Below are 22,663 nucleotides of genomic sequence, written 5' to 3' on the forward strand. Positions count from 1 at the left end.
ACTATCCCATAATAACTTACGGTTTCAATTCAGTATGATATTTGCAATGAGGCCAATGAGGCACTTTACAACTATGTCATTCAAATTAATTAGTTGTGTTATTGTTATTATGTGTTTATCTGATTGTATAAGTGGAGATAGCGGTAAGTTAACTGGTTGCGGTTTACTAATGTTTCGGCGAATAACGTTTGGCAACCTGTTTCATTTCGCAACTTTTCATTTCCCAACTGTTTAATATTTCTGAAACTGTAAATATTTCAGGATTTTTATAAAACTAACCTAACCTAACCTAAAGGGTTCTACACGATGGCCCTGAAATAAATCCTGAAATATTTACAGTTTTAGAGTTTGCGAAAAGAAAAGTTGCGAAATGAAACAGGTTGCCAAACGTTACGTTGCGAAAAGGCAGTACTCGAACTGGTTGCAGATAAAAGGAACGTATGCAAAGTTCGTCCATATTGCTACCACCCAAAGTTGGGCATTATTCGAATAAGTTGAACGGAGTAATTTTTCGAACATAAACTCACGATTTTTTTATTCGGGTATATCTCATTTTTGTGCACACAGTCACTTCCGTGGATTTCACTACCGTAGATGTAGATGCAACAAAACAACTCTTTGAAATGTTTGAAAAAATGAAAAAAAAAAGTTTGGTTAATCTTAAGATGAGTTCCCGTATCCCGCTTGAGACTCAAGCAAAGGATCGTGAGGTCAAATTCGGGCATGCACCTCTGAGCAAAACAAAGGTACCACACTTTTCTCAAAGCGATTTAATCTATTTTCAACCTCCTGTAATATGTGTTGGCTAAAGCTAAAACCCTGAGTTTTCAGTTACATATAGATCATTATATAGAATCCGGAATACGGAAATTCGCCGAAGAACTAAAGTCACCGATATAGCTGGAAAAATATGCAAGTTGAAGTGGCAATGGGCGGGCCACATCGCTCGAAGAACAGATAACCGTTGGGGTACAAAAGTCCTCGAGTGGCGACCACGAACCGGAAGACGAAGCGTTGGCAGGCCTCCCACCAGATGGAGAGACGACATCGTGAGAGTTCCGGGAAACCGGTGGATGCAAGTGGCGAGTTGTCGTTCATTGTGGCGTTCTAAGGGGGAACCCTTTGTTCAGCAGCGGACGTCTTCCGGCTGATGATGATGATGATAGAGCATTATTATTATATGACAAATATATTGTTTCAGGTGAATCAAGACTAAAAAAAAAGAATGAGGTAAGAGACGTCTCTATTAAAGTTTTCTTTATTTTTCTCCAAGTAAATAAGTTTTTTTTCCCCTATAAAGCAAGTCCCAAACTTACTAACATACTATTATTACTTTTACTTTTTATTATTACTATTTTTTTTTTTTCGGAAACACTATACCTTCCTGTCAAACAGAAAAATGAAGAAAGAAAAGAAAGATGGCGGTAGAAAGAGATGGTGAATACAATTTTGACAATCAATACTTTGGCTTTCTATCAAATATAGTTTTTTTGGGTAACAATGAGTTGAGTAGGACATTTGACCATTTGTGATAATTTCTTATTTCATAAAATGCTTTTCACACCTCTCCTTCAGAAAAGTAACTTTTCCTCCCTGACGAGAGGGAGCAAAGTGCAACTTTTCTGTTCAAGGCTTTTCTAAGTGTTTTATTGCAAATGCCATTTTTTGAAGTTGATAATTGTAAAGCCACACCATTTTCTATGCTGGTTGTTCTATAATAATATTTACAATTATTTTTTTCAAGTTTCTTAATGCTCGGTTTGAAAAGTTGTATGAGCCACTCGGGAGCAAAATTATTTTCATCTTGGGCGTTAACACTTTAATCCCTCATTACGCTCAGGATTCTACTTTAGAATCCCTCGCTACGCTCAGGATTCTATTGTAGAATCCTTCGCTACATTCTGGATTCAATTAACGCCCTCGCCGTAAATACACCATTTTGCTCCCTTGTGACACAAATAACTATTGTTGCAGGGTCCCGTCGAAAATGGGCAGTGTTCAGTAAATTTAAGTAAGTTTTCCAATTTTCAATAGTACATTGTGTCTTAAGGGCGGTAAATAAGGAATTACGAACGAGAGTCTATTAGAAGCCCGAAGTCGAAGACTGAGGGCTTTAATGTGTCGATGTTCGTAATTCTAGTACCGCCCGTGCGACATACAATGTTTTTCATCACATTTGCAAGTAAAATTTTATATTTGTAAAAGAAAAAATATAATTCTTCCAAATATTGGCGATACCTTAGGCTGTGCTCTTGGCAGCGCCGCTCTCTACCTCCCCCTCCCTCGGCAGTCGGCATGCGCCGCAAAGTGCGTGTGCATGTGGTGGTCCATGTAGTGGCGCCATCAGTACGGGCACTGACTCATTTACCGACCTTGGGCTTCATGACAAGAAAATGTGTACGCGCAATGACTCATTCATCAGTGTACGCGCATTACCGACCACGGGTTTCATGACAAGCACATTAAGGTCGAGGGTTTTATTTGGGGGGTTGCAACCAAGGTAGCCTGCATGTTACGACACTGTTTACGAGCAAGTGTGATGAAAAAGCTAATAATGACATTAGCCGTCATGAAGCCCTGGTAGTGGTTTAGCCTCACAAGCCGAGGATCGTGATTTCAAATCCCGGCTCGCACCTCTGAGTTTTTCGTAATTCACGTGTGAAATTAAATTTGAAATTCACTACGAACTTTACGGTGAGGGGAAACATCGCGAGGAAACCTGCACAAGCCTGCGAAGCAATCAATGGTGTATGTGAAGATCCCAATACGCAATGGGCCCGCGTGGGAACTACCGCCCAAGCCCTCCCATTCTGAGAGGAGGCCGGTGCCCAGAAGTGGGACGTATATAGGCTGGGATGATGAATAATAAAATTACGATAATAATAACAAACCGGAAAACGAAGCGTTAGCAGGCGTCCCACTGGTGGAGATATCACGAGAGTTGCGGGCAAGCGGCGTACGCAAGAGACGCATTGTCGTTTATTATGGTGTTGTAAGGCATCGTACCGTGTAGGAGCCGTGGTGGCCTAGTAGTTTGACCTATCGCCTCTCAAACAGAGGGTCGTGGGTTCAAACCCCGGCTCGCACCTCTGAGTTTTTCGAAATTCATGTGCGGAATTACATTTGAAATTTACCACAAAAAAACATCGTGAGGAAACCTGCACAAACTTGCGAAGCAATTCAATGGTGCGTGTGAAGTTCCCAATCCGCAATGGGCCCGCGTGGGAACTACCGCCCAAGCCCTCCCATTCTGAGAGGAGGCCGGTGCCCAGAAGTGGGACGTATATAGGCTGGGATGATGAATAATAAAATTAAGATAATAATAACAAACCGGAAAACGAAGCGTTCGCAGGCCTCCCACTGGGTGGACTGGAGATATCACGAGAGACGCATTGTCGTTTATTATGGTGTTGTAAGGCATCGTACTAATAGAACGCGAATGCGCGATCATCGTAGGTTCGCGCGAATTTTACTCCTACGAACGCGTGATCAAACACATTGAACTCGAATACGCGTTCGTACGAGTAAAATTCGCGAACCTACGATGATCGCGCATTCGCGTTCTATTAGGACGATGCCTTAGGAGGAGGCCTTTGTTCAACAGTGGACATCTTCCTGCTAATGATAAATTATTAAATAATTGTTTTACGTAGTGCTGTAATTAATTATTTTAAATTTGTTTTTCAGAACAATGTAAAGTGAAACCGGTAAGCTAATATAATTTTTAATTATTCCAATATCTACCTAAAATAAATTGTACTAAAAATACATCCTTAGATTTCTTTTGAAATCGGTAAACCGATTGTGCGATCCCTTCTTTACCGTGGTACCATCAGATAGTACCATTGATGGTGTTTTTTTTCCATAGAACATGAATGGACAACACATTTGGAAGCGTAATGTGTCGTATTTTAGCAGTTGTAATATATTTTTTTTTCAGATTGCGACAAGTGAAAAAGGCGCAAAAGGTGATATTGTAAGTTTTTACCTCTCTTAATATTAATCCCTATAGACTTTAGAACAGCCTTCCCCAGAACATTTTGAATACTCAGCAGATGAATACAGGGCAAGATTATATAAGTTGAACGGTATATCCTTAAGGGCCCCGGCACGGCACGGTACGATTCGTCTGTGCGATCTGTCGCTTCAGACCGATCAAAACGACGAATGGATAGTATATGTCAAGATCGTTAACGATTTACTTCATCGAAGACGATGTCGGAGATCGCAACAAAATCCCATGCAATCATGAATATCGTAATGATGAATCGACAGTCTATGGCTCTTTACGATCAATCGTCACGACTTTCATCAGATCGATTGAACAGACGAATTATACCGCGTATTTTTAGATTTATCTGTTGCATTGATCCTAATAAAACGGACCAGTTCGGAGGAAGTTTTCCCTGTACAAACTTTTATTTTTAACTTTACCTCGTATATTTATTTGTTTATTTTAAATCTAGGAAGTAATTTTGATCAAATTCTAGTTATTGAATTGACATAAAATTAGGAATATATAATTATTACGCAGATTTGATGACAATGCAAGTACTTACAATCAAAAAGTTCCGAAGCAAACAAACTTAGTACATACACGTTTTTACGGAATTCTGTGTCCCCAATGAATATTTTTATTATTGATGTTTTTAATAACAGCAACTTTCAGAGAATAATGCCTAATTCAACGGTAGAAAAAATAATTAAATATAATATAAATTAAATAAGGATCTGCAAACTGCAGGAATATAAAACCGTCCAAGTAATTATTGTAACTTTTTCTTTGCCTTCGATGGGGTTTAAATAAATAATAATGAATAATAAATAAATATCATGGTACACTAAACACCAATAAAATTGACCTAGTCCCAAACTAAGCAAAGCTTATACAGTCACCAGCATTAATATCTGCTACAGTGGAACGTGCAAAAATATCTGACACGGCCTTCGGGCCATAGAAATAGAGTCGTATCAGATATTTATGCACGCTTTTTGTGTCAGATACTGGTGCTGGTGACTGTACTATAGATACTACGAGTAGGCAACGGATAAACGTACTTATAATATAGTGAAATACATACTTAAATACATATTAAACACCCGAGAACAAAACATCCGTATTATTCATACAACTATCTGCCTCGGACTTGGCCATCCGGTCGCTTAAGAGGTGTCACCGGCGAAAAAGGCGATAAAAGGCAGTTATTCCTTTCTCCGCATATAATTTTTGCATGTTTTGTTTTCTTCATTAACGGTTGCACATTAAAATTCAAATCATTTTTTTTTTGATAAACGCAAAGTTCTTAATTGCCCTATTTTTCATCAGGGACCAAGAGGACCAGCTGGCGAAGAAGGCTTAAAAGGTTCACAGGTAATTAAAAAAAATACTTAAACATTTTTACAATTAAAAAATATATATTCTCAGTACACCTAAACACGAATTTAAAAAATCACTTAAATTAAAAATAAAACGTTCCTAGGAAAATAAGACGTGACCTGCCAACGAGACGCATCAAAGCCAGACTCAATTGTTTTTCTGTATTTTTTTAATTATAAAAATCAGAGTATCAAATATAAAAATAATTAAAGATTTTCATTTTAGATGACCAAAAGGAAGCGATGAAAGTCATGGTTTTGATGGCGCAGTGGTAGTTTCAATGAATATTTTGTAAATGATTTTGATGTAGTGGAACATTTTTCTTGTTTAATTTGAAAGAGATACAATCAATATATATAAAAATCAATGCCACTTTTCGTTGTAATTTTATAACTCAAAAACGGGCTCACCTATCCAAACCAACACAGATATATAAACCTATATGAAGTTTGCACAAAATCGGTAGAGCGGTTCTTCATTTATCACATTTTTTGTATACGTAGCGAAGCACGTACCGGGCCGCTAGTAAGGTTAAAAAAAAACTCAAACGTCCGACTCATACTAAAACTTATACTCTAGATATTTAAATGGCGAACGAGGTGAAATGGTAAATTTCGTTCGTTCCTAATCTTAGGTTTTTTTTGGGTTTATGGTTTTCTTTATTATTGTACATTTAAATTTAATTTTAAGTTGCCAATTTTTCCCTGGACTTCTTGCTCCTTCCCTACTGCCATCTATCTATATTATCACCTTTTGAATATTTTTCTACAATTAAAATTTCTGTTTCGAATAGAAATGAGAGAAAAAACCGGTCAACAGCGTGTCGGACACGCCAAAAGGGGGGTAGGGTTCCGTAGCCATTACGAAAAAATTAAGTAATATTTTTCTAAGGATTTCGTATTTTATTTTCAAATTTTTCCACCCACCGGTTTAGATTTTAGAGGGTGGGGGACGCTCGATTTAATTTAAAAATTTGCACTTTAAAGTTGAATATTTCGCAAAAAAATCATTGAATCGAAAAATCGTCTTAGCAAACCCCTAATGGTTTTACAAGACCTATAGAACGATACCCCACACTATAGGGTTGGATGAGAAAAAAAAACACTCCCGCTTTACGTCTATGGGAGGTACCCTAAAAACTATTAAAAAATATTATATTATACCATTTTGTCGGCATAGTTTACATATATATCCGTGCAAAATTACAGATTTCTAGCATTGGTAGTCCCTGAGCAAAGCCGCGGACGGACAGACAGACAGACATGACGAAACTATAAGGGTTCCGTTTTTGGCATTTTGGCTCCGGAACCCTAAAAAAGGAATATTTAGAAAGCACAGTTTTGCTCAAAATTCATATTAATTATGCTCTGCTCATTATACCAAACCATCAATCAATTATACCAAATCAGCATAATACCATCAAATAATTATTACTTACATCATTTTAATATTTCATAGGGTACTAAAGGTTAGGGTGGAGCGTCTATGGTTGTTTAATCAGTCTCTAATACCTCTAAAATCTTGCATATGGACTAGTATACATAAATATTTTTTATTTCGACATGTTTTAGCCCTCTACCTTACCTCGAAGATTTTGATTCTTGTATGAAAACTTCGTAATTTCACATAAAAATAAATAAATATTTTTTATGCTGTAAAGTGACGGGACATCAGCTTCAATCAAAAATTGTATCCATGCATACAGTGTCGTGTTACAAGTAACTTAAACATACTTGAATGAAAATTGTTGGTATTGGTAGTTTTGGCAGTCTATTTAATTTATAATTTTGGTACATTTAGTGCGTTACAAAGGCGTTTTACTTAAACTGAGGTATATTTTGAATAATATGACAACATAATTTTAGGTAAAAACACGATATTGTATGGAATTTAACATAACAGTTTTTTTAATCTTTGAATGACAGTAGAGGGCTCAAAGTAGGTTTGAATATTTTTTTTATCATAAACCTTTGAACAAGTCGCAACTTTTTAGCATTCAAAATCCAAAAAAAAAATTCGCTCCACCCCACTAAAGGTGACACCGGTGTAAAGGGTGAAAAAGGTGACGCAGTAATTTTTTTCATCGTTTTATTTTTATGTAATAAATTGTTTAAATGTCCTTGTAAATGAGTTGTATTGTATTGTAGTCTTATTTTTTTGTAACGATCGGCTTTTCAAAAATCTAACTTTTTTCCATGAATGCCCTTTAGTTTGTTTTTTATTTATATTTTCATGTTTTAAGTATATCTTTTATACTATTAATATCTTAACGATAGCTGCTGTCTTTTTATAATACTATTATGTACTTACAGGGTCAGATTGGACTTGACGGCAGAAGTGGTTTGGATGGAATAAATGGCACAAAGGTCAGTGGTAAAGAACCTTCAGAACAATTAGAAGTTGTTTGAAAAAAACCGAGGCAGCCGTAAAACGAAAATCTTAGGCTAAATTTTTTGTGACCAAAGAAAATATTTTGACCTTTATTGTAGTGTTTTAGTTTCAAAATATAAACAAATTTTGGATTATAGAGATAGGTTATCTCTAATTTGATCTTCTATTGGAAAATTAACCCCGACAAGATCTATGTGATTAGTAATATTTGACAAGTTTGCTTTATTAAAGAAAGAAAGAAAAAAAATATTGCCACGAAAAAAAACACTAAAATAACATAATATATTTATTGCTTGTGGCAAAAGGGACCGGCTCAGCATAAGCCGAGTCCACACGGAGAGCCGCGACGCGTCGACGCTGGTTTTCAACCTGGCCTTTCCGCCAGCCTTATTAGGTTTTTTTATTCAGAACGATACGAGAGAGCGTAGATTAACTGGAAAATAGGTATTTTTTTAATTAGTTAGGTACATATAATTTTCATAAGTATCATATTTTATTTGATTTACAAATAAGACGAGTTAAGTTAAAATATGCCAGCTCCTGATATGGACAAACATTCTTTAGCACACCAAACGGGATTAAATTCTTTTCCTTATGCTCACTTCCTGCTTGCGGTCAATAAGTACCGAAAACATTACGTTTTCCTTGAACAAGTAACTACATTGCATGGGTATTATTTTTGTACCGTTTCATAAAAGAAGGATAAAATCCTTTTCTCTAATGTTGCAGTTTTTATTATTTAACTAATCTTTTTTTTTGTTTCTGAAAAAATAAAACAACAAAAAAAATTACATTGAAATACCAAAAAGTCTTTTTTTGATGCATTTTTTTTTCTTACGTCTAATTTATAGTTTTTATTTCACTTCACAAGGGTGATAAAGGCAAACCCGTCCAACGTGATATGGTAAAGATTTTTTTTTCAAGAATGGGACGCTGTTTTTATCTTTTTTTGTAGACTCATTCTACAGGCAGCTGCAGTAAAATTGTAACGACGGTATAAACATCATTGGGGGGTACTTATTCTCTACAGCTGACCGTACTTTTTGTGTTTGTTGGGTGTTCAATAAAGAATATAAAAAATGGTATTGTATTGTTAAATACGAGTATACCGACATTTTAAATGAGTGTTCCTTGAGTGACAGTCGATAAATGTTCGTTGCTTTAATTGGTTTTGAAACTTAAGTTAACTACTCGTAGTTTTTTTATTTTTACTTAAAGTTTATGGTGGGTCAGCGTATTTTAACACTGCTTTGTAGTCGATCCATTAATCAAATAAATAACTATTGTTTTTTTACAGGGCGAACGAGGCCAAAAAGGCGACAAGGTAAAGATTTCTTATTTAGTTTAGAATAAAGCTCATTTTATAGATTTAAATAGACTTTGTTACAAATAGTAAAATAAATTTCAATATAATAAATAACGTATTTTAAAAAATAAATTGTCAATATTAAAGCAAATTATTAGGGTCATAAAAAATCCTTAGAAACGTTGACATTCAATTTTGGTTTCGAACTCACTAAAACGTCTGCCTTTGTGGTACGTATTAGTTGTACTAAAAAATCCCTTTTTGGTTACTTCTTGGATGGAGACTAATAGTTTTTGTTTTATTTTGTTTCATGTTTTATTTAACACATTTTTATTTTTCCAGGGTGTGCCTGGATTAAACGGCTCGGATGGTTCGAAGGGATTAGCGGGCGAAAAGGTTTTTTCAAAATATATAATTTCAAGTAAACACACTACGACTTTCACTATGAGTTAGTCTCACGGTGCTTTCATGTTCAAAATTTCAAGTAAATTTAAAAATATTATGCTATCTTTTTAAATTTAGCTTTACTAGGATTGGTTTGCTAACCTAATATAACTTACTAAAATTTTGATACGTAGTGACATTAAGGCTACTCTTGTGTTTCAAATGAGAGCGTTTTGATGGAGGTCTAATGTAATTTTTTTATTAATTTATAGGGCGACAAAGGTGAAATTGGCCAACAAGGAATTCAGGTGACGTAGACCGTTTTTTTGAAATATTTTTTGTTTCAAATTGTTTGATATTTATATGCAATGTATTGAAAGTTCTAAATACAATAATTATTTTGGCTGGTTAGGTAAGCATAACAGCCAAGTCATGTATTTTGACTAAGGTGTAGTTTGTAAAGTTAGGGTTTATAGAGTTAGGGCGTGTACAGTTAGAAACTTGGCTCTACATGAGATCTAATAACTTTATGACAGTGCGAGCCATAATGGTCTCGTGTTGGCAACATTTTACATTAAAATGTTTTTGATGGGATCGTTCATATTCTTCTTAAATCTTTGAATCTAATAGCTTTTGACAAAGTATCAAAACTTACTTCTTTTCCTTAGGTTCTCTTATTAACATGTTCAATGTTTTTTTTATTCACGTTTTAACTTAATCGGAACAAAGAACTTTTATTTTATAATACATACCCGTTGATTCGTATGCGGCAATTTTATAACTTTTCTATTTTGTTTTCAGGGTAAAAGGGGTGACCGTGGTGAAAAAGGTGACGAGGTAATTTTTATTTTCAAGTAAAAACAATGTTTATAGATGCATTAACCGAAAAACATATTGAGAACTTATTTATACGCTTTAGCTGTGTACATAACTATAATCCCAGCCTCCTCTGAGAATGAGAGGGCTTGGGCCATAGTTCCCACGCGGGCCCAGTGCGGATTGGGAACATAACTAATAACTTCTTTATTATTGTTAATTTATTTTTCTATTTTCGTGTACTTTAATATTAAAATTCAAGTAATGATTGTTTCTTAAAATTGTTATTTCATAGATCCGAATATTTAAGGTGAAAACATACTATATATTACTATTGCAGTATATTACTTGAAGTTTATGGTGGTGGGTCAGCGTATTTTTAACACTGCTTTTGTAGTCGATCCATTAATCAAATAAATAACTTTTGTTTTTTTACAGGGTGAACGTGGCCAAAAAGGCGAAAAGGTAACGATTTCTTATTTAGTTTAGAATAAAGCTCATTACAAATAGTTTCAGGCAGATTTTGTTCCGAATAATAAAATAATTATAATGTAATAAATAGCTTATTTTAAAAAATAAATTATCAATATTAAAGTAAATTATTAAGGTCATAAAAAATCCTTAGCAACGTTGACATTCAATTTTGGTATCGAACTCACTAAAAGGTCTGCCTTTGTGGTACGTATTAGTTGTACTAAAAAATCCCTTTTTGGTTACTTCTTGGATGGAGACTAATAGTTTTTGTTTTATTTTGTTTTATGTTTTATTTAACACATTTTAATTTTTCCAGGGTGTGCCTGGATTAAACGGCACGGATGGTTCGAAGGGATTAGCGGGCGAAAAGGTTTTTTCAAAATATATAATTTCAAGTAAACACACTACGACTTTCACTATGAGTTAGTCTCACGGTGCTTTCATTGTTCAAAATTTCAAGTAAATTTTTAAAATATTATGCTAATTTTTTAAATTTAACCTAAGATAACTTACTAAAATTTTGGGACGTAGTGACATTAAAGCTACTCTAGTGTTTTAAAAGAGAGCGTTTTGATTGAGATTTAATGTAATTTTTTTTATTAATTTATAGGGCGACAAAGGTGAAATTGGCCAACAAGGAATTCAGGTGACGTAGACCATTTTTTTGAAATATTGTTTGTTTCAAATTTTTTGATATTTATATGCAATGTATTAAAAGTTCTAACTACAATAATTATTTTGGCTGGTTAGGTTAGCATAACAGCCAAGTCATGTATTTTGACTAAGGTGTAGTTTGTGAAGTTAGGGTTTATAGAGTTAGGGCGTGTATAGTTAGAAACTTGGCTCTACATGAGATCTAATAACTTTATGACAGTGCGAGCCATAATGGTCTCGTGTTGGCAACATTTTACATTAAAATGTTTTTGATGGGATCGTTCATATTCTTCTTAAATCTTTGAATCTAATAGCTTTTGACAAAGTATCAAAACTTACTTCTTTTCCTTAGGTTCTCTTATTAACATGTTCAATGTTTTTTTTATTCACGTTTTAACTTAATCGGAACAAAGAACTTTTATTTTATAATACATACCCGTTGATTCGTATGCGACAATTTTATAACTTTTCTATTTTGTTTTCAGGGTAAAAGGGGTGACCGTGGTGAAAAAGGTGACGAGGTAATTTTTTTTTTCAAGTAAAAACAATGTTTATAGAGGCATTAACCAAAAACATATTGAGAACTTATTTATACGCTTTAGCTGTGTTTATAACTAATAACTCCTTTATTATTGTTATTTTATTGTTTGTTTTTGTGTACTTTAATATTAAAATTCACGTAATGATTGTTTCTCAAAATTGTTATTATATAGGTATGAATATTTAAGGTGAAAACATACTAACTAAAACACGATGCTACGTGGCGTGTCGAAACCCGATGCGAACAGTGCACATATACAACACACCATGTAATGCTATAACACATTTCGCTAGTTGTGTCATAGCACAAACACATCGCACAGTGTTTCAACTCAAAATAATGCACCATTTTCATTTAGACGTTCTAGAAATTAAATTAAGTCTAAATTAAAATGATAGATAATTTTGAGTTGATCCACTGTTGATCTGGGAGTGCGACGTATTGACACGCGTTGGATGGCGTGGCGTGGCGTAGCTTTTTAGTAGTGCGCTTCCACCTTTATTGTTACTGTAACAACTTTATTTCAGGGAGTAAAAGGCGACCAAGGACTTCCAGGAATAAAGGTAATAATCAAGAATGACCTTGAATTTTACATTAGACTAATGGGAGCAGAAACCAGAGGAGGAGGTTAACTATAAGAAAATAGATAAGTAAGATAAATCAACAAGCAGTTATTTTAACGATTACTAAACTAATACATTAATTAATGAGTCAGAACACAGTTGTATTTTTTTATATCATTTGTTTTTAAAAAATATTGCCCTTAATTTTTTTTATATTATTTAAATGATTAAATTGATGTTTGTTTATGTCGAAATTTTAAGTCTGCCTTTTGTCTCAAGCATAGTAAAAGTTGTTTAATATTGCAGTATATGAGAAAAAAAAAAATAAAGGGTTTGTATTAGTGACATATTGTTTACAGGGTCAAAGAGGTGAAGCAGGTGAATGTTCTTTGAGTGACAGCCGATAAATAATGGTTGCTTTAATTAGTTTTGAAACTTAAGTTAACTACTCGTAGTTTTTTATTTTTACTTGAAGTTAATGGTGGTGGGTCAGCGTATTTTTAACACTGCTTTTGTAGTCGATCCATTAATCAAATAAATAACCTTTGTTTTTTTACAGGGTGAACGTAGCCAAAAAGGCGAAAAGGTAAAGATTTCTTATTTAGTTTAGAATAAAGCTCATTACAAATAGTTTCAGATAGATTATGTTCCGAATAATAAAATAATTACAATGTAATAAATAACTTATTTTAAAAAGTAAATTATCAATATTAAAGTTAATTATTAAGGTCATAAAAAATCCTTAGCAACGTTGACATTCAATGTTGGTATCGAACTCACTAAAAGGTCTGCCTTTGTGGTACGTATTAGTTTACTAAAAAATCCCTTTTTGGTTACTTCTTGGATGGAGACTAATAGTTTTTGTTTTATTTTGTTTAATTTTTTATTTATCACATTTTAATTTTTCCAGGGTGTGCCTGGGTTAAACGGCACGGATGGTTCGAAGGGAATAGCGGGCGAATAGGTTTTTCAAAATATATTATTTCAAGTAAACACACTACGACTTTCACTATGAGTTAGTCTCACGATGCTTTCATTGTTCAAAATTTCAAGTAAATTTTTAAAATATTACGCTTATTTTTGAAATTCAATCTAATATAACTTACTAAAATTTTGGAACGTAGTGACATTAAAGCTACTCGTGTGTTTTAAAAGAGAGCGTTGTGATTGAGATTTAATGTAATTTTTTTATTAATTTATAGGGCGACAAAGGTGAAATTGGCCAACAAGGAATTCAGGTGACGTAGACCGTTTTTTTGAAATATTGTTTGTTTCAAATTTTTTGATATTTATATGCAATGTATTAAAAGTTATAACTACAATAATTATTTTGGCCGGTTAGGTTAGCATAACAGCCAAGTCATGTATTTTGACTAAGGTGTAGTTTGTGAAGTTAGGGTTTATAGAGTTAGGGCGTGTACAGTTAGAAACTTGGCTCTACATGAGATCTAATATCTTTATGACAGTGCGAGCCATAATGGTCTCGTGTTGGCAACATTTTACATTAAAATGTTTTTGATGGGATCGTTCATATTCTTCTTAAATCTTTGAATCTAATAGCTTTTGACAAAGTATCAAAACTTACTTCTTTTCCTTAGGTTCTCTTATTAACATGTTCAATGTTTTTTTTATTCACGTTTTAACTTAATCGGAACAAAGAACTTTTATTTTATAATACATACCCGTTGATTCGTATGCGGCAATTTTATAACTTTTCTATTTTGTTTTCAGGGTAAAAAGGGTGACCGTGGTGAAAAAGGTGAAGAGGTAATTTTTTTTTCAAGTAAAAACAATGTTTATAGATGCATTTACCGAAAAACATATTGAGAACTTATTTATACGCTTTAGCTGTGTTTATAACTAATAACTCCTTTATTATTGTTATTTTATTGTTTGTTTATGTGTACTTTAATATTAAAATTCAAGTATTGATTGTTTCTTAAAATTGTTATTACATAGATATGAATATTTAAGGTGAAAACATACTAACTAAAACACGACGCTACGTGGCGTGTCGAAACCCGATGCGAACTGTGCACATATACAACACACCATGTAATCCTATAACACGTTTCGCTAGTGGTGTCATAGCACAAACACATCGCACAGTGGTTCAACTCAAAATAATGCACCATTTTCATTTAGACGTTCTAGAAATTAAATTAAGTCTAAATTAAAATGATAGATAATTTTGAGTTGATCCACTGTTGATCTGGGAGTGCGACATATTGACACGCGTTGGATGGCGTGGCGTGGCGTCGCATTTTAGTAGTGCGCTTCCACCTTTATTGTTACTGTAACAACTTTATTTCAGGGAGTAAAAGGCGACCAAGGACTTCCAGGAATAAAGGTAATAATCAAGAATGACCTTGAATTTTACATTAGACTAATGGGAACAGAAACTAGAGGAGGAGGTTAACTATAAGAAAATAGTCAAAATACCATAAACGGGACTTATCACGCAAGTAAGTACACAAGTAATATTTACCTCGACGTTTCGGCAACGTCACAGTTGCCGTGGTCACGAGTAGACTGAAATGTGGGGTGTCAAGTCTGCCTAGCAGCGCGAGTTCTTCGAACTACCCGCACTTGATTACTAATAGTACCGGCACTCGTATCACGAACTACCCGCACTTGGTCATTTTATTAGTCACCCTATCACACCGACACACAACACTAACAACGTCCGATCGTCCCTCCGAACATTCATCCCGACGCCGACACTTATGTGTTTTTAAACAATATTGCCGTTAATTTTTTTATATTATTTAAATTATTAAATTGATGTTTGTTTATGTTGAAATTTTAAGGCTGCCTTTTGTCTCAAGCATAGTAAAAGGTGTTTAATATTGCTGTCTATGAGAAAAAAAAGTTAAAGAGTTTGTATTAGTCAAATATTGTTTTCACCTCAGCAGCTCAAACAAGCAGGTTTTGCTATGAAGAATCAGTGAGCAAAATATTTTGCTCACTCCGTGAGACAAAGTAGCTTTTTAATTATTTTTTTTTAAATGCTGAGGACAGTGCTGGGTCCACTCACTGAATGCCAAATATTTGAACTTGACTTTGATCTGTCACTTTCACTTCAATATGAAAAAAGCGAGAGATAGGATCAAATCGATACTAAGTTCGATTTTCAAATTCTGTAGGCCTAAAAAGAAACAAACAAACGTTCGAATACACATATAACCGCAAAATTACAAAACGTAGTAGTAGTAGTAGGTACTCATATAGAGCATTATTAGAAGGATTTAGTACAGCACTTTTTGCTCGAAGCTTGTACGGTGCTTTTCTCAAAAATATAAACTAAAAAAAACTACAAAATAAATTAGCAAACAAAACGAGCATAAATGAACGAATATCCCGCTCAATTTTACTTTTTTCTTCGTTTTTTTTTACTTTTTAATTAAGCAAGAAGCATTATATCAACCTAATAAAAAATACTGTGTTGACCTTTAGCATTAAAAATATGTCAATAATGAAGTAATTATAATAAGGACAAATTGAAGAACAAAAACACGAGGTTAAATTAAAAAAACATAGTGAATTATATGACAGCGAAATATTTCCGAAATTTTACAATTTTCCCATTCTTATAATAAAGTATGCAACCTCGTTGTGCGAAAGCCGCTGCTCTGTTTTTTTTTTAATTAATTAGTTCCGTATACTGTCTTAGTATAATTAGTCAATTTGTCAAATTAAATGAATTTAATCTAAATTCATGTTTCAAACAATAGAAATCCTAATAAAATAATATTTGTTTATTTTTATACTGGATACTTTTTCGTTCCATATTCAAAACCTTATACTTACCGGAGACTTTTGATCGTTGATCGTTCTTAAGTCTTAAGTGACTTTTTAAAGATGTAATGGCGAATGTAGAATCATTTTCGAGAAAAAGTTTTTAATATGATTAAGTAAGTAGGTATTATATTTATTTCTTAACAATCGGATTATATTTTAAAGTTTTTGATATTTTTTGTCTTCTAAATATACTTATGTGTTTTTATTTTAACCTTTAATTTAAATGTTCTCGCTGCTCAGGTGAAAAGTTGTATGTGTCACACGAGACCAAAGTTTTTTGCATCTCGTGTGTTTGAATCGCTCGCTGATCTCATGATTCTAACCTAGAATCACTCGCTATCGCCCGTGATTCAATTGTGGAATCCTTCGCTTACTCGGGATTCAAAATCAACACTCGCATCAAAAAACGACTTTGCTCTCTTGTTGCACAAATAACTATTACAGGGGCAAAGAGGTGAAGCAGGCAAAGAAGGTCCACAGGTAAACCGCATTTTATGACCATTTTTAACTCACTCTCTTTTTAAAACTAAAGTCATTTTTTGTAACTAAATTTCTTTTCATGAAACTGCTAGTATTCCGTTCCTTTTTGCCAATATATAAAAATTGTATTAGTAAACAAGAACCAATTTTAGGCTTAATTAAACTTTATTATAGTTTAGTAATGACTGAATTTAATATACCTAGGTATTTAAATCATCATCTTCATTACAGCCTTAACACGTCCGCTGTTAAATATAGGTCTCCCCTATCCCCCATGAAATTATAAAAATTATATTATCCAGCTGCATGGTCATCATACATTGTTAAACACATGTTGTGATAAAGAAATAAATTTGAAGAAGTTTGATGCTAGCAAGTTAGAAGAGATCGATTGAGTACCGCAGTATCATGCTACTGGAATAAGAATAAGAAATCTTTATTTCGCCTAAGTAACAAGTAAAAAGATAGCTTGGAGAAAGGATAGTTTGGCTACTTGACGTTTAGCCAAAATTGACTAATTACGAACCAAGATTATGCTAATATTGCAAAACTGATTTTGTAAGACATCACCTAACTTTTAGCTACTAGTAGACCTCAGTTTTGTAGTCACTCAAGCAACATTTTTTTTGTAACAGTTAGCAAATCTTTTTTTTTCAGTGTAATGGAAATAGCATCTTAGATATTTGAGTAAGAAAGAGATTCTATTGCTAAATTTGCCTCTTCTCTTACGTTAACTAGGCTAAATATTTAATATTGATAAAAAATTTGGTTTATACTTAAATTTTAAACAAGTATATTATATATTATCTAATTGAAATTTAAATGTTCTTGCCAAAATGACTGAAAACTAAGGGAAATGTTTAATAATACCAATTATATTAAGGTGATTTTATATCACAATTTGACTTTTCGCTTAAAATTTCAAATAAAACTTAAATGCTTATTTTTTTACAGGGCATGCAAGGACCGCCAGGAAAAAATGGTTCCGATGTATGTATTCGTATAATTGTAATAGAATATACACTACACCTTTAAAAAAACATATAATTTTTTTTTCTGGTTGATACATCCTACCGCTGGACACGGGTCTTATCTCAATGATAACATCATTTCAATAAAATACGCATAGGTACACTTTTTCACATTAGGTATTTGTTTTTATAAAATTGGTTAAGTCCGAGTCGGAGTTAGACACAAACTGTTTCGTACCACCGTACCAAATAATCAATTTTCTTGTAATAGGAGCCCCCTTAAATTTTTAATTTTATTTTGTTCTCGTTATTTCTTTATTATTACTATGATCGCCAAAAGATGATCGCGTTAAAAACAACTTGGGAATAAATATCCATTTACATTTCAGGGTAATCGGGGTAAGAAGGGTGCTAAGGGGAAGCCTGGAATTCGCGCAACGATGACCATTTCCACGACTGTGCCTACAATTACCGAGTAGTAGATTTTTTTGTAAATAGAATAAACCTGTCTTACCGATTAAAAATATTTCATTTTATTGGGCACCTTTCGTGATGTTATTAAAAAAAAAGGTTTAAACAAAAGTTCTCATATGTTAAAACGCGGTAAGTAATTTACTATCTTTCTTTTATCTAACAAAGTATGTGTGCGTCAGGCAACGTCCAATATTTTTAATAAATAAATTTCAATTCAAAAGTATAGGTAACTATTTTCCAAATTTAATAACATTAAGAAGTGTTTTTTTTATTATGCCAGCGCTTTCAAAAAGTTTATTTACTAAGAAAAATATGTGACAATACACTGCACAAATCGTTGTTTTTAATACGTTACACTTTGTGACTACCTTATCGGCAAAGTAAAAGTAAAATATAATAGTATTTATACAAATGCAAAAAATAGTTAATACAAAATTGATCTAGAACATTTCAGTGGATGGAGTAAGATTGAATTACCATGTTACAGGTTTCCATCAAAATTTTTGGTACAATTTATATAGACATAGCTTTGACGCTTTGAATATCGAACAATGTATGAAGTCATCTGTCAATTAAATATAAAAAATAATCCTTCTAACTTTACCTACTAAAAAAAATCTTAGCTTTTTCTTTCCCAACTGTCACCCACGGTACCTACTACACTTTTTGATATAGATACATAATACACCCTTGTCCCCTATACATAGCCACCTTACATAACCAGCACTGGTAAGGGCCGTATTATTTCTTCGCCGGTCGCTGCTGCAGCGCGCTCGCTTCGTTCGCTCGGCTCGCACGTTTTGTGGTCGCAATTGTACCTAACACTCTTTCTCGCTTCGCATGTCGTCGTACGTAATTTTCCGATATCTAAATTGGAGGTAAAAGTGACCAACTACATTTGTCGTGGATTGCAATAATCAAGCCTTATAGGATTGTCAATTGACTATTACAACATCGAAATGGCGGCGAACGCCGTGTGACGTAACGACCGGTTACGGTGCACGTGGACGGGCTTGTTGGCCGGTGGAGACGACAACACCTGGCTAATCAAATGATTCTGTCGGTTCGTCTGTCGATTAGCTCTTTACATACTCTGATTTGTTCTGTGATTTAATTATTATCGGATGGTGAAATAAAATACCTGCATTCCAAAAGAAGTTCTTATTGAAGCTCTCACTCAAGTACTTACATCATGAACGCATCCTGACGGCGAGACGGAAGTACTCTCATTTCATCTCATTTCATCCATCATCATCATCTCATCTCTCCTCTCCGCTCTCGTCGACACATTATTAAAATCTGTTTTAAATAGGAGATATTTCCAGTGCTGGTTATGTAAGATAGTTATGTACCGGGAATAAGACTATAATTCAGTATTGTCAACAATAAAAAATTGTATCTATTTACCTAATCGGAAGATAGTTTTAACACAAATTTATTTGATTGCAGGGCGCTGAAGGTGAAAAAGGGGACGATGGAGATTGTCCTGCCTGCGAGTGCACGTGTCCCGGTTCTTCTACCTCCCCGGTTTCAACTGTAACCGAAGGTAAATCGTCAATAATTAACGTCTCTCTGTATCGGAAAAAGCATTTTTTTGTAAAAGGTGACGAGCAGTTGACATTAAACTATTGTATCTGTAAATTATTAACACTAACAAGCAAAAAAATGTATAACATAAAATTGAACTGACTAAATACAAGAAAAACATGAAAATAATTCCATACCAGTTTTAAGTTGGTGCCTCAGCACGAGCCAGCAGAAGTGATAGAAGCCCAATACAATAGTATGTATGTAGGTGAAGTAGACGACTACGGGTCCACTCCTACTGGCTCGTGCTGAGGCACCGATTTTTAACTGGTAGAAAATTATTTTCATGGTTTTTTGTAGTTGGTTAAATTTGTTGTTATAATTTTTATTTACTAATAAATTTTCCTATCTTCAGTATAAGGTAGTTTCTCTCCAGGGCCCAATTGCATGATAAAGTACAAGCTAATAGTATTAGTGAATTTCAATACAAAATCGCTAATAATATTAGCTTGTACTTTGTTATGCAATCGGGCCCAGGTCGTGTTAAAATTTATATTCTACAAGCGACCCGCCCCGGCTGCGCACGGGCAAAGTAAAAAAAAAACGGCCAAGTGCGAGTCGGACTCTCTTACAAAGGGTTCCGTACCTATACAACATTAGAAATTAGCATAAAACGGCGAAAAAAAACACATTTGCTGTATGGGAGCCCACCTTTTATATTAATTTTATTTTTTTATTTTTAAAGTACATTTATACAAATAAATATTCTGTGAATATTTCAAGCAACTACCTGTTGCCGTTATTAATATCGAGCAAAAAAAACACGTTTGTTGTATGGGAGCCCCCCTTAAACATTTATTTTGTTCTGTTTTTAGTATTTGTTGTTATAGCGGCAATAGAAATACATCATCTGTGAAAGTTTCAACTGTCTAGTTATCACGATTCATGAGATACTGCCTAGTGACAGACAGACAGACGGACTGTGGAGTCTTAGTAATAGGGTTCCGTTTTTGTTACCCTTTGGGCACAGAACTCAAAAAAGGTCTCTAATCAAGGGCACTTCACACATATTTTTTCAGCTCAATTTCCCAAAAACTACACCCAACACGCACGAAGCCGGGGCGCGTCAACGTAGAGTAAATGCATTTTTTGGTTGGATTGATATTTCTAATTTCGTAATATCTTTTGAATGGGCAGGTATTAAAACCATCTTGAATATAAAATTATTTATTTGGATAAGGATTAATACAAAGGTATGGATAGCATGGTCTGATTTTAGTCTGCATATCTGTCAACTTTTAAAATGCAAAAAAGTAGTTACAGTGACATAACTACAATAGTTGGACGTATGGTATCGCAAAGTTTTTTGTAGATCTTGACGTATTTTTTAATATCGTAAAACATTTTTCTGTTATATAATCAATAGTTTCTACAACGCATGCGATGAAAGATGTTATGGCAACTTTTTTTACACTTTGAGTTACATATTAAATATAATGACCCGGATAACTCACGTCTTAAATCGAGTTTAGCTCGACATGTTTCGGGCTAATCCGTAGCCCTTCGTCTTCGGAGCAACGCGACTCAGCGGCTGCTGCAACACGCGCACTGCGCGCCGCCGCTCTGCCCTTTGAGTTACATTATTGTAGTTTTAGTACGGAACCATAATTTTTTTCTGTTAATAAATATAGCCTATGGCACTTTGGAATAATTTTACATTCTAATAGTGAAAGAATTTTTAAAATCGATCCAGTAGATTTGAGTTCATTCGTAACAAACATCCAAAAATCCAAAGCTTTCCTCTTTATAATATGAATAATATAGATACGAGTATTATTATGTTTATTTTTACTGAACTTTTCTTTTGTTGTTGTAAAAGAACGAACACAGTTTTGGCAAAACATTGAGAACCATAATCAACGTACAGTTTACGACCGATAATAATTAATTTGTATTAATTAATTTTAAATTAAGATCATTCTTTTTTTTAGATGAAGACGACGTAGTGGCTGGAGAAGGATAATACGCAGTTCGGTGATAGTACCTATTCAAAACCCGAAACACAGCGTTTTGTGTCACCATCAGCAAATGTTTAAGACTTCCGTCTTTTTATCTATCCACAGATTTCTTACATTAGGTATTTTAAAAATATTGAGAAAGTAATGATTAGTTTTGACGAGTCGCCACATTTTGAACGTAACAGTGTTTTAACTGACAAATCAATAATTTAGTAGAATCGTTGATTTGTTTATTTTATTTCATTCCCATATAATATTCCCATATAAGGTTCAAAGTCATTAAAACGGCGACCCTAAAAAAAACTATTCTATAGACGACGCCTAGGCCGTGTTTCCTTCAAAAAAAAAGGGTGCGAGGATGCGTTGCAAGGAATGTGTTTGGCATGGACCAATAGAGACGCTTCATTTACCTATCCTCGCTCAGCGCGCTCCTCTGGTGGAACGCAGCCCTATTGTAGACTCTGATGTAGCTGGCTAGGCCGTATTTACTTTTAAATACTTGCCTACACGCACGGCAGTACAGTTGGCCAGCTGAGTTGCCCACGCTTATTTCCCGAGCGGTATTCTATGCGGACTCTTTCATGTTAGCTCGGATATTACCAGTACCGCCTCCGCACCACTCCGCCACCGCTGTCAATGCGCTTCTAGCTTGAAGTTGATGAAAAACACATATTTTTTTTCGTTATAATATATTTGTATATAAAATCTTGAAATACATAAAATAGGGTTATTCGTGGAATAATACGTCAGGCAAATGTCCTCCTAGGCTTTGCTGGCACATATGCACTCTTTTGTCAAAATTTTCTATGACCATTTTGCATAGATGCGGCTGAATTTCTCCAATGCAGCGTCGAATTTCCTCTTTTAAAGCGTTGCCATTTGAACG

At 34.1% G+C, this 22,663-nt stretch overlaps 1 protein-coding gene across 4 annotated transcripts; it reads left to right on the forward strand.

The window, feature by feature from the left end:
- Positions 1 to 56: 56 nt before the first annotated feature.
- On the forward strand, positions 57 to 21,984 carry LOC141433967 (uncharacterized). Of its 4 annotated transcripts, none has more exons than XR_012451986.1 (23): positions 57 to 143; positions 1,202 to 1,230; positions 1,975 to 2,011; positions 3,688 to 3,707; positions 3,941 to 3,976; positions 5,327 to 5,371; positions 7,690 to 7,743; positions 9,066 to 9,092; positions 9,417 to 9,470; positions 9,731 to 9,766; positions 10,260 to 10,295; positions 10,713 to 10,739; positions 11,065 to 11,118; positions 11,359 to 11,394; positions 11,888 to 11,923; positions 12,471 to 12,506; positions 13,066 to 13,092; positions 13,417 to 13,470; positions 13,709 to 13,744; positions 14,238 to 14,273; positions 14,821 to 14,856; positions 17,742 to 17,777; positions 19,682 to 19,698. XR_012451986.1 is itself a non-coding variant. In XM_074096138.1 (19 exons), the coding sequence occupies exons 1-19, from the start codon at positions 74 to 76 to the stop codon at positions 21,780 to 21,782; spliced, it is 798 nt and encodes a 265-aa protein (XP_073952239.1). In that variant the 5' UTR covers positions 57 to 73; the 3' UTR covers positions 21,783 to 21,984. The 4 variants fall into 4 exon arrangements, 2 of the variants coding, with proteins under 2 accessions (XP_073952239.1, XP_073952240.1); XR_012451987.1 differs by lacking the exon at positions 19,682 to 19,698 and adding an exon at positions 18,148 to 18,163; XM_074096138.1 differs by lacking the exons at positions 12,471 to 12,506; positions 13,066 to 13,092; positions 13,417 to 13,470; positions 13,709 to 13,744; positions 14,238 to 14,273 and adding an exon at positions 21,751 to 21,984 and having other exon boundaries at positions 19,682 to 19,778.
- The last annotated feature ends 679 nt before the right edge of the window (positions 21,985 to 22,663 follow it).

The sequence above is a fragment of the Choristoneura fumiferana genome, chromosome 13 (assembly GCF_025370935.1).
Source record: "Choristoneura fumiferana chromosome 13, NRCan_CFum_1, whole genome shotgun sequence".
NCBI classification, from domain to species: domain Eukaryota; kingdom Metazoa; phylum Arthropoda; class Insecta; order Lepidoptera; family Tortricidae; genus Choristoneura; species Choristoneura fumiferana.